This window comes from Temnothorax curvispinosus, unplaced genomic scaffold (assembly GCF_003070985.1).
Source record: "Temnothorax curvispinosus isolate PA1 unplaced genomic scaffold, ASM307098v1 QBEX01012990.1, whole genome shotgun sequence".
Taxonomy (NCBI): Eukaryota; Metazoa; Arthropoda; class Insecta; order Hymenoptera; family Formicidae; genus Temnothorax; species Temnothorax curvispinosus.
In genome coordinates, this window is record NW_020222770.1 from 1,061,282 (window position 1) to 1,072,442 (window position 11,161).

The following is an 11,161-nucleotide window of genomic DNA, read 5'->3' on the forward strand; positions in this document are numbered from 1 at the left end:
TTACAATGTTTAAGGTCTAAAGTACTTAGGATCTAAGATGTTTAGATCTGAAGTCTGTTCGATTTAAGATACTTGGAATCTAAGGCACCTAGAATTATAGTGTTTTAGAGTTTAATTGTAAGGTATCTTACATTTAAAATTTAAGGTGCCATAACTTAAGGAGGCCAAAATCCAAAGTTCCGTATAAACTACAATCCAAGAAAATTATATTTCCCATAATTAAAAAATCGTAGGAATATAGAACAAAATTTGAAAATTTTTTCAGAGAAGCTTAGAATCAAACATTAAAAAAAATATATCTTGAATTTAAAATAAAGATATTCTGGATAGTTCTAGAATTGAAAATTTTTTAGAGATTTTTTAGAAACTTGTAAAATTAATATTATAAATTTTAAGTGCACACAGAATTTTACGCAGAATCCTAAGATTTTACAGGATTATAACATCGGAAATCTCCTTAAAAATCCTGTGGGATCCTATAAGGAGAAAATTCCGAAATCTTGTAAATCTTTGAAAAAATTGTAGGAATATCCTGAGAAATCCTAGAAGATTCGGTTAAAAAAATCCTAAGTTCATTAAATCTTAAGCGATTTATTATGCAGAACCTTCATATATTTGGCACAAGACAACGCTGCTATATCTCTTAATCTTAGAAAATTCCTAGAAAATGTTAAAAAACCCCAAACTCATTGGGAATCCTTGAAGGATCACAAAGATCCTAGGAAAATTCTAGGAAATGCTATAGACTCTCAGAAAAAATCACAGAAAGTTCGAGTTTAATCAATTTTCAAAAAATCCTCGGATTTAATGGAAATACCACGTGATATCCCCGTTCTTATTTCCACTGACAACGTGTCCTAATTTAATAATAATCAGGAATAGGTATAATCTATCTATCTATCTATCTAGTAAACCAGCATCATATTAAAGTCTATCCTCCTCCTCTTCTTCGTTATCCTCGTTATTCTCTTCGGACTCCTCTTTGTAGCCGGGATGCTCTGAGATCGCGTAATAATTTCCATTGTAGATCACCCCGAGCTCCCGCAGGACATCGCCCCGTATGATCGCCTTGATCGTCCAATTGTAGATCTCCTCGCTCTCGCTCTCGCGATCCAGCCGCTCGACGTCGAGGATTTTGGAGCTAAGTCGCTCCAGTATGATGCCAATGTCCTTGATGCTAAGGTGGTGCTTCTGATCGACCGTCAGCTGATCGATCAGTAACAAAAATTTCTCCGAGGTCACGATTTCGTCCTCCATTATTGTGTTCTCCGTTTCGGACTCAGAACTGTCATGCTCTTGATGATGGTGGTGATGATTATGATGTAAGTGGAAGCCAACAGCACCGGCTAGACGCGAGCTTGACTCCTCGTCAGCGGTATCGCGAAAACGAACATGACCTTTGCTAAGGCCAGGTCGCTTGGTGCCGTCCGATAGGGAGGACGGTGGCTGTGGCGACGGCGTTTGCGTTTGCTGCTGTTGCTGTGGATGCGGATGATGCGGATGTTGATACTGCGCATGCTGCGCGTCCTGGATCGGCGACGTCGCCACCGATTTGTGTACAGCGATTCTGCGGCCCTCTTCGTGCAGGGCGCAGCAGTGGAAATCGCACTCGCCGATAGCACCGCCGTCGGCGCCATTCACCGGACTGCCGTTTCGCGCGACCGGCTGATGAATGTGGTTGGAGCATTCGGGTGTGTGGATGTGGATGGTCGTACTGTCGAACGAATTTGTGCCTTGCTTCACCAGACGGCCCGGCATGTGCGATTGCACCGGTTGTTGCTGCTAGGATGAAGATAAGCTTACAGCGTGATAGATAAGAATTTAGTTCAGTTTGCGTCAAAATTTCAAAAATAAAATACCTAACTGGTTGAAATCAAAGAATTAGACGATTACAACAATGATCTAGTTCACTTTCTTCAAATCTTTAAAGAACTAACATAGAGAACTAATGCCATATTGATCTCTCTAATTACAAGTAACGCAATGATTGCGCTAAATTGATTTAGAAGATCGTGATTGATAAAAAAAAAACTGTCCACAGATAAAGCGCTTAGATTAGTACGGCTAACAGATTGGTATGGTAGGTCATTGTTGAGATCGAAAAATTCAGTGCAACGTTGAGCTGACCTATTTTCTTAAAAGCATGAACGGATTAATTTCCTCAGGACTTTAAGAAAATGAATTACATCACTGTCACACTGATCTTTTCAATCGTAGATTCTGCGGTAGGTTTAGAAACTTGCGCGATTGAACTAAAATCTAAAGATGAAACGCTTAAAGAAAAACTGTAAATTGAATATACCATATCGTCATGATTTATCACAGTGATTCGCGGGCTGGTGTACCGCGACGGGGCAATCTCGCCGGGCAAGTGCGTCGTCTTGCCGTCATAGCCGAGCTTGTCCAAGCTGGTCTGGATCACCAAGGACGGCCGCTGGGCGCCACTCAGGTCAGCTTTCTTAGTCGGCGAATACTTGGAGGTTTGGGCATCTTGGCCTGCCTTCGCCTGCTGCTGCTGCACCTGCGACGACGATGACGAGCGCTGGTCCCAGTGTAGTACCACTGTGACTCGGCCTTTATTGTCCATGATTTTCCACGATGGCGTCTCATCGTGCAACTCCAGCGCGTGGATCGTCTCGCAGACTATTTTCGGGATCGCCGAAATTGCTGAGAAAGAGAAAGTGAAAAGGAGTTATCAGTTATCGGTGGACGCGGCTGCGGAGGGATACGGGTGGTGTTCGGTGGTGCAAGGCGTGACAATTAGTGCCAGTGATCCATCGCAAGAGTGCGAGATCCATAGATCTTAAGGAAGCCAAGAGACTTACGGATTCAAAAGTCTAAAGAGGTTTCGGGTGATAAAGAAGATTGTCTTAAAAAATCCAAAACATCTAAAGAGAGCTTAAGAATAGAAGAAAACCTACTTGGTTGATCGTTTAAAGGCTTGTGTGTGTGTAAGGATTCAGTTTGATCCACATGTAATTCAGTTTGATCAGTTTCAATTATATCAGTTGCCTCGAGATTAGTTTCCTCAACCAAGTTGTCGATTTCCATCAACCAAAGTTGATCGTTGTAATATCTCCTTTACATAGCAGCGCGTATGACTCTAAAGAAGCTATATATTCGAGGGTTCAAAAATCTAGAAAAGTCGAGATATTTGATATTTGAGAACAGAAGAAAAGCTACTTGGTTGATCATTAAAGGTCTCTATAAGAAGATTCAATTTTTACTTGTGAAATGCTTCGATGAATCTAATTTATCGCATGATATACGTCTAAAAGGTATCCCAACTATTTTCATCTGTTAAATCCTTAAAAAATTCTCGTTTTCTTTAGAGGTCTTTCAAAATTTTCTGTCGTGTTGCTTCAATCTTAGTTTCCTCAACCAAGTTGCCGATTTCTCCTAAAGTCGATCTGTGTAATGTCCCTTTTACCTACCAGCGCGTATGATGTCGACGCCAGTAGGACACCAGCGTTCACCATGCCGCAACAGGAGCAGGATCGTGTTGTTTCCTAGTGTCTTGAAGTACTCGCCGTCCTCGACTTGCGTGCCGTCCGACTCCAAAACTAGCGAGACATTCTCGTTTTGTGGCACGCCCAGCTTTTCCTTACCTGAAAGCAAGGGTTGGCCAAAGGGTTGGGGTGTCAGATGGCGTTCCAGAGGGTTGTGATAACGCTTTAACATCAGCGTCAGTGTGCGTGTGGGCGTGTGCGTGCGCGCGTGTGCATGTGTGTTACATGTATCCCGTGTAAATGGGTGTGCCACGTGTCGCATGTACTGTGTAATCGTGTGAATGGCGCGGTTGCGAATAATGGTGGTGCGTCCTCGAACGAATGAACGAACGAACGAACGAACGGCGCTTTGTTTCTGAGAAATGTTGCGAGAAATGTGTGTTGCGAGAGCGACACTTTCAAAGGAACTTTACAGATAATGCAATTCCGCGCCGCGATACGCTGCGCGGAAATATTTCCGACCGGAAATATTTCTTCGCCGGTCGGCCGGACAGGTGGAAAGAGAGTGCTCCGGAAGGACAATGCGTGACGCTTGCTTGCAAAGAGTTATCCTTAGCGTAACACGCATGGTTTTTTTTTTTACAAAGAATCTAACATCTTCCTCAAAGTCTTTCTGAAATTTTTTTTTATTTTTTTTTTCCTTTCAAAAAGATGTTTTGTAAGAAAAGAACGATATCTTGTGACCAGTAATCCAATATCTTAAATATCGTCAAAAATATATACATCACGTTCAATGCACTACTGCTAAGAGTGCAGATTGTTTTAATGATATAGGAAGAAACTTTAAGATGCATTATAAACACAATTGGGCTTTTAATTGCTTTTGCTTTAATTTATTAAGTATAAAAACTAAACTTACAGACTCTTAAATTTAGATTTATTTCTCACCTCGGACAATCAACTCTTCGAAATTGCTAACGACCAGTCCTTTTCTTACGTTACGCCAGCTGTCCCATATCTTAAAAGGTCTCTTGGTCCGTAACTCCTGCGCAAGAATTAAATAATTAGTATTAATATTTACAGCAATTAAGATATATTATTAAAATACAAGTGATGTAAATTAATTATTATTTTTGAGCCAAGAATAGAATAGGAATTTAGGCTAGAAAAATATTAAAACATAGTTTTAAAAAAGTCAAATATCAAAAGAGGAAGAGAGAAATTTTTACGTGATGGAAAGGGCATGACATCTGACATCGATTAATTTTAGTACAGTGAAAAAAATGTCGATGTGTACTGCACTATAATGCACGGTAAAGTTAAAAATGGTTGACATTTGCGATTTATTATTGACCTTAAATGTTCTCCGGAAGCGCGTGCAAGCTTGCAGGCATTTAAAGCGCTTTGTAAAAATAAAGTTATTGAACATTAGAAAAAGGGTAAAACAGTAGACTTATGTTGGCATTAGTTGAAACATGCAATTTGTAGTTTTATACAGCTTTTTTCGCATACGGTTTTAGAAAAAGCAACATTGTGCAGCCTTGTGTGCATTTAAAATTTTGCGAAATTTTTATATGTATATGTGCATAAACGATAAATCATTAAAGTAAACTTTTCTTGCGCTTTGTAAAATATAAAAGAAATAAAGAAATATCGCGTATATAAGAAATGATTCACACACAAATTAAAAATAATTCGCGACAAGAAAAGCGTGTGAATAAGGCTTGAAGAGCCTGACCCCGGGAAACGCTTGTCGCCCAGATGTTAAATGGAGTAAATAATTTCCCAACATGCTTCGTACACATAGCGGCCATATAGAACGGCTGATAAATAAAATCTCATGTATGAAAACTCAAATATTTCATTATTTTTTAAACTTTTAACATAATGTCGCAACAGGATTACATCTTATCATTTATATTTATTTATTTGCACAAGCCTGGTGCAAATTTAAATGAGAATTAAATGAAAAATATACGATATAACGTGCAGGACTATACAGGATTATAAAAATTGTTCCAAGTTCATTAACATACGACCGTGACTAACATATTGGCAATCGAATCAATAAAGTAACGCAAAAATTATTTTAAAAAAATAGGGACCAACGTTTCAATGCGTGCAAAGTGTTCCTGAACTATCGCACTTTAATGCAATTACTGCATCTGGGAATTCGAGAGTTTAAAGAGTCTAGACCTGGATCTATAGGGCTTAAAGATTCACTCGAAATCCCACGCATCTAAGAATCTAAAGATATCCCTTCTCTCAGGTCTTGGAATCTATAAATTTGAATATTCAAATATTCACGATTTCTGCGCGAGCATTCAAAATAATTCGCAACGCAAACTCCTATATGCTTATGTTAGATTTGCATGTACATCAAGTATAACGTAAAACTGATTTATATCGAATCATAAAAACGCGACCCACATCTAATAATATTCATATTAAAAAAGTAAACGCAATAATGCATGGCGCGGGACACTTACGGCAACGGTTTGCACGTATCTTTCCACGAACTCTTTCCACTCGGAGACTCTTTGCGGATGGTTTATCGGATGGTGAATTATTTCGTTAATTTACTTTAATTTACTCGGTTTACTTTAGGAGGTGCATATATACTCCACACAATTTACTCGCGAATACATTCGTCCCCGCCTCGTTTCGTGCACTCTATCGTACTTCTCACTGTGGATACATCTGCACTCTTCGATCGGCGAGATTGCATCCCGACGACGTCGCTAGCGATCTCGGAATAATGCGATCCGAAGGGGTGCATTATGTTTGGGGTTGTTCCTAGTCCTCAACGGGGGTGGCGCTAAGGGTGTAGGACGCGTGCGCAGTTTATGATCGAAAGCACTGACCTGGTTTAACCGGTCTTAACTTGTAATATCGCTTATTTATTCTGTGCGCACAGTAGGATTTGCCGGTCATTCATTGTCAATACTAATATATCGTTATTATATTTGTTAGACATTTGTAATTATTAAGTATATGCGCAAGATATGTAAGTGCTCGATTTAACCGGATGATAAACAATATTCTATTTATTTATTTTTATTTCGTACGGACGCGAGTTATTGCATTAATTCGTTATTATTTTCCAAATTTTATTGTTTCTCAAAACTACAGATATTTCAAAATAGAAAACTGTCGGAATTTAAAGCACAACGCGAGTGCTTATGCTTTTCTTCACCCAGCGATTTGATATCTACTGAAACACGCAAAGATCTACGGATTTAATTAACTTTAAGAATTGAAATACTTAAAAGAAACCAAAAGAAGAACCTAAATCTAAGATCTGAGGAGACATAAGTAATATAACACGAGTTCATATAATAATTATACAATAATAATCCAGATAAATAATAATTCACAACATAAAAATACAGAGGAGTTTGATACGAGAAATCAGAGAGAGAATCAGAGAGAATTCAGAATGTACTCTTACATTAGAGTCAAAACGCCCAGCATGTTTGAGCGAATCCAAAAATTCAAAGATTTAAAAGTCCAAAGGCCTAAAATTGAATGTTTATCTTAGCAATACAAGTATCAACCTCTTTCATGTAATAACCCCTCGCATTCGCGAGCTCGCCGTGGATGGAACTTAGTAAACAACATCGCAACGTGCTAACGAGCAAATAGGGAACCCGCCTGCAGCTGCAACGTGAATGTACCCAGGTGTATCCCTTAACGAAGTATCGTCGAGAACCGCTGCCGTCGACTACTTCGCGAATTTTTGATTTACTTAAATCCGTCACACACGGAGGATTCTAAAGTCGTGGAATTTGGAATAACCAACGAATCAAGAATAACGCTGAACAAATATTTAACAGAAACCTCCCTTTTGTAACGACGTCTTTCCGATGCATCCGCATTGAAACGTTCTTAGATATTTGCCCTTAGATATTTATTCGTTTTAAATATATTTTCTTAAGAAACTTAACAATTCGATTCTCCACCTATTTAGAATTTTTTATTTAATTTATTTATATGAGAGATTATGCAAAATGTGGACTCTCCAAAAATGCAAATTTCTTCGTTGAAACCACGAACTCAGGTGCATTCTTTAACAAGAAATCTGAAATATATTTTCTCAAATACTTTTTTAATTTAAGTAAACATTATTTAATTAAAAGTTTAGAATATATATCGTATACATATATAATTTTTTTTGTCCAAATTTGTTTATCTCACAAATTGTAAAGTAGAGCCAAACAACAAATACAGAAGAATCTTTTTTGGAATATCTCAGAGGATCTGACATGAAACTGTAAATACGCGAAGAGGCTTTTACAATGAAACAAAAAGTATACAGGAATTTTGTGAAACGTGACAAACGATGATAAGGATTTTGCATGGAAGAGTCCGCGAACGTGCAGAACGACGAGAAGAATTTTGCGAGCATGCAAAGTAACGACGGGCGAACATAATGAGGTACAGAGCCGTTCTACGAGCGAGAAAAGCATTCCGCGAACGAAAGAGTAACATTCTCGCGACTCTGCTCTGTGTATAATTCTCAATATAAACAGGTCGAGAGAGAATATTTGCAAAAAGCGCATTGAATTTAAAATTTGTATCTTGCGGACTTCTTCAAGAAGATTCCAACAACTGTACAGTGACAAGGATTCCGGGATCTTGCAAATCGGTGAAGCAGAATCTACGAGCGAGTATAGTGGGGTGTATTGTAAGAAGGCAATGAGGACGAGTCTATATGAGCGGGAAAAGCGTGAGGAAAGTTTCTAGCGGTAGACAAAACGGATGCAAGGAACTCCGTGAACACGTAAAAGCGACGAACTAGCCTTCTATCGAGGAATAAAGTGATTAAGTGGACTTTGCAAATGGAAAAAAAATGTCAAGGAAGAACTTACGTGCGAATAAAATAACGAGAGAGATTTTACTAACGCTAAAAGCCTTGTAGAAAGTTTTATTAATATTAAGAAAATATTAATACTAATTTATACAAGGTGACAAGAGGGATTCTAATTATCCGCACAAAATAAAATGATAAGAAACTCATGAGCAAAAAGAAATAACAATAAAGATTAATTTCAGAAACATGCAAAGATAACTATCGGCGCTTTAAGATAGCTAGGAATTATCTTAAAAGAAATAATTATTAATTATTATTTAAACAATATGTATATACGAAGAGAATGCTAATAGAAAGAATTATTGATAATTCTTCAAAGACAATCCTGGTGAAATGCTATTCTAAAGTAAAAAAAAAAAACGATCACAAATGAGGAAAATCTTAAAAATTCCAGACCCGATTCTCTATTTATGAAGAGATACGTTCGAACATGTTTCCTCTCTATTTATTATTCCCCTTAGAAATCGCGGATGGTGATAAACGACTCGAATCATAACTCAGAACATGTCCACAAACTAGGACAACAGCAGCGAGTATCTCTACAACTATGTGCTTCCATATTACAAATGAAGAAAAAGCGTGTCCATCACAATGGACGCTATAGGTGCGAGGGGATTAGGAATTCTATGAATTATCGAGAAAACGTAATCCTCGATATCTTCAACTGATAGAATTCAGGAGTATCAGGGTGGGATTCTAAGTACACACACACACACGCGATATAATTCAATAAAGCGAAATAAATCCTTACGGGGGCGGTCGGGCGGACGTTCCAAGTTATAAGCAAGGATTAATCGCGAGGGATACTCTGAACAAACACAATTCTGTAATCGGGCAATCGGGTTTCAGGGCAATCTCAATCTCGTGAGCACATAGAGAGAAGATGTCCCCGAAAGAGGCGAAATGAGGCCGTGTGATTCTACAAACGAAAAAAGTGGAGCATTCGCGCGGACACCTATCTTTATGGGAAAACCGCGCGTCTGTCGAGGCGGGGAAGGAGCGGGCTGAAGGGCTCGTCCCTTCGGCCGTTCGGCCTTGCCTAGAGGGTGATGCACTCTGGGGGGGTGCAAGCCGAGGACCGATCTCGTCGGGTGTCACGAGGTCACGTGAAAATAGGTCATCGAGAGGCGTCCTCTCCGCGGAGAGAGAAGACTCTCCCACGACGGGCGACGAGATTCCTCTCGTTCGCGATACAAAATAAAGCAGGAATACGAGATTTCTCCTTCCCTCTCCCACCCCTCCCGCGTCGCGAGAATGATTCGCGGGGTGGATGCTGCATGGGCGCGTGAGATGGGAAGGAAGCTGCCGGAAGGATATGCGTACCTCTCTTGCCATTACGTCATAGCCCTGCAGGTAAGGAACCGTCCCAGCAGCAAGCGCGCGGTTTTATTCCGAAGGAACGACCACCAAGGCGAAGGGGAAGAAGGCTGCACGTCGCATATCGGGGGATGCTGCTTTCTGGTCGCGCTGCTGTCCGCCCAGCTTGCTCTCGCGCGTACACCCTCGCAAGGTGTCTCTCTCTCTCTCTCTCTTTCTCTTTCTCGCCTTCTCGCACCGTCTCTGCCCCTCTCTCCTATTTCTTCCTCTCCCTCTCTCTCCCTCTCTCTTTCTCTCTCTCTTTCTTTTCTCCTCTCTTCTTCCTATCGGGCGCGATACTTGGCTCGGCCGGTCGTCTGGCTGGCTGGACTCACTGACCGAATAGCGGCGGGCTGTAGCTACTGGCTGGATGGCTGGCTGACTGGCTGGCTGACTTGTATCACTGATCACGGCCGACAGACGTGGTGGTCTTCCCTTCCTCACGCGGCTGCTCCTCGCCGAGACGCTGCTCGCCGTTCCTGTCGCACCCGCGGCGCCGCGCCTCGCTCCGTCCCGCTCCCACGCACGCACGTACGCGAGGTAGACGAGAGCGAGGAGCGCACAACACCCTCCGTTATATACCGCGATTAAAGCACGGCCGCCCCCGGCCGGCCGCCCCTGCGCTGCCGTGCCGCCAGGACAGACAGCGGGTGGTGAGAGAAAGAGGGCGAGTAAAACGGCGAGGAGCGACGAGCAGGGGCTGCGGCGACGTACCGTACGTCCGTCGACGTGGACGTACCTGGCCCGACGACCGTGCCGTGCGTACGTGCGATTAGCTGGCGTGCGTCTAAGATTTCACTGGCGCATACGACGGGGGCCCCGCGAATTGTAACACTGGCTTCCTCCTAGCGGTTACTGCGGCGACTCCTAGTTTTAGATCGATTCTCCTACGGTACGTACCACCGTACGCCGCGAGGGGTCGGAAGGGCTGCTCTGCACATAACCACCCTCTCCTGTCCGCCGCCCTGTCCCCTCCCTTCCTCCCGCCCGCCCCCCCCCCCCCCCACGCCGACACCCCGCCGCCGCCTGAAACCCCTAGGAAACCTCGCCCCCGTGAACGCCACCGACAGCCGACACCTGCGACTACGTGGGAATGTGCCACCCCCTGAGGATACGGGGTTGCATTTGGGGTAGGAGATTTCGAGGGGTGAGACTTCTCTCCGTGGGTAAATGCGATCTTGGGTCAACGATCACGACGATAAAGTCGACGGAGTCCCGATAAGAGAGATCTTTCCTTCGGAATTCGATGAACAGGTGTTTTCCTGACCGAGAGTTGAAACGGAAGGTATCGAGTGGAAGTGGTCTTACAGTGGTCAGGCAGAGTTCAGTCTTGCACAAGGGGGAAATCTCCGCGAGACACTACGATAATATGATAAAATTCTTCGTAGTTTGATAAATATAATCTTTTGTTTATAATCTTTCGTATTATTTAGAAATCAAAGTTTGATGTTGTATACAAAATATATCATAATGATGGGTTAAA

General features: G+C 41.8%; 2 protein-coding genes across 3 annotated transcripts in view; one reads left to right on the plus strand and one right to left on the minus strand.

Annotated features, from left to right (window-relative positions):
• The window catches only part of LOC112463019 (centrosomal protein of 131 kDa-like), a 63,909-nt gene that overhangs the window by 49,499 nt on the left and 3,249 nt on the right, over nt 1-11,161 (plus strand). The gene's annotated exons all lie outside the window — the stretch shown is intronic.
• LOC112463020 lies at nt 328-9,749 on the minus strand. Of its 2 annotated transcripts, XM_025029175.1 has the most exons (5): nt 9,646-9,749; nt 4,398-4,494; nt 3,435-3,608; nt 2,303-2,667; nt 328-1,779 (listed from the first exon to the last, which is right to left on the minus strand). In XM_025029175.1, exons 1-5 carry the CDS (start codon nt 9,655-9,657, stop codon nt 925-927), a joined length of 1,503 nt encoding a protein of 500 aa, XP_024884943.1. In that variant the 5' UTR covers nt 9,658-9,749; the 3' UTR covers nt 328-924. The 2 variants fall into 2 exon arrangements, with proteins under 2 accessions (XP_024884943.1, XP_024884944.1); XM_025029176.1 differs by lacking the exons at nt 4,398-4,494; nt 9,646-9,749 and adding an exon at nt 2,922-3,112 and having other exon boundaries at nt 3,435-3,526.

Coding starts and splice junctions, on each gene's coding strand:
- LOC112463020 (XM_025029175.1), bottom strand. Junction 3,609..4,397: donor CGAAGAGTTGATTGTCCGAG/GTGAGAAATAAA, acceptor CCTTGCTTTCAG/GTAAGGAAAAGCTGGGCGTG. Junction 1,780..2,302: donor TGATAAATCATGACGATATG/GTATATTCAATT, acceptor TCATCCTAGCAG/CAACAACCGGTGCAATCGCA.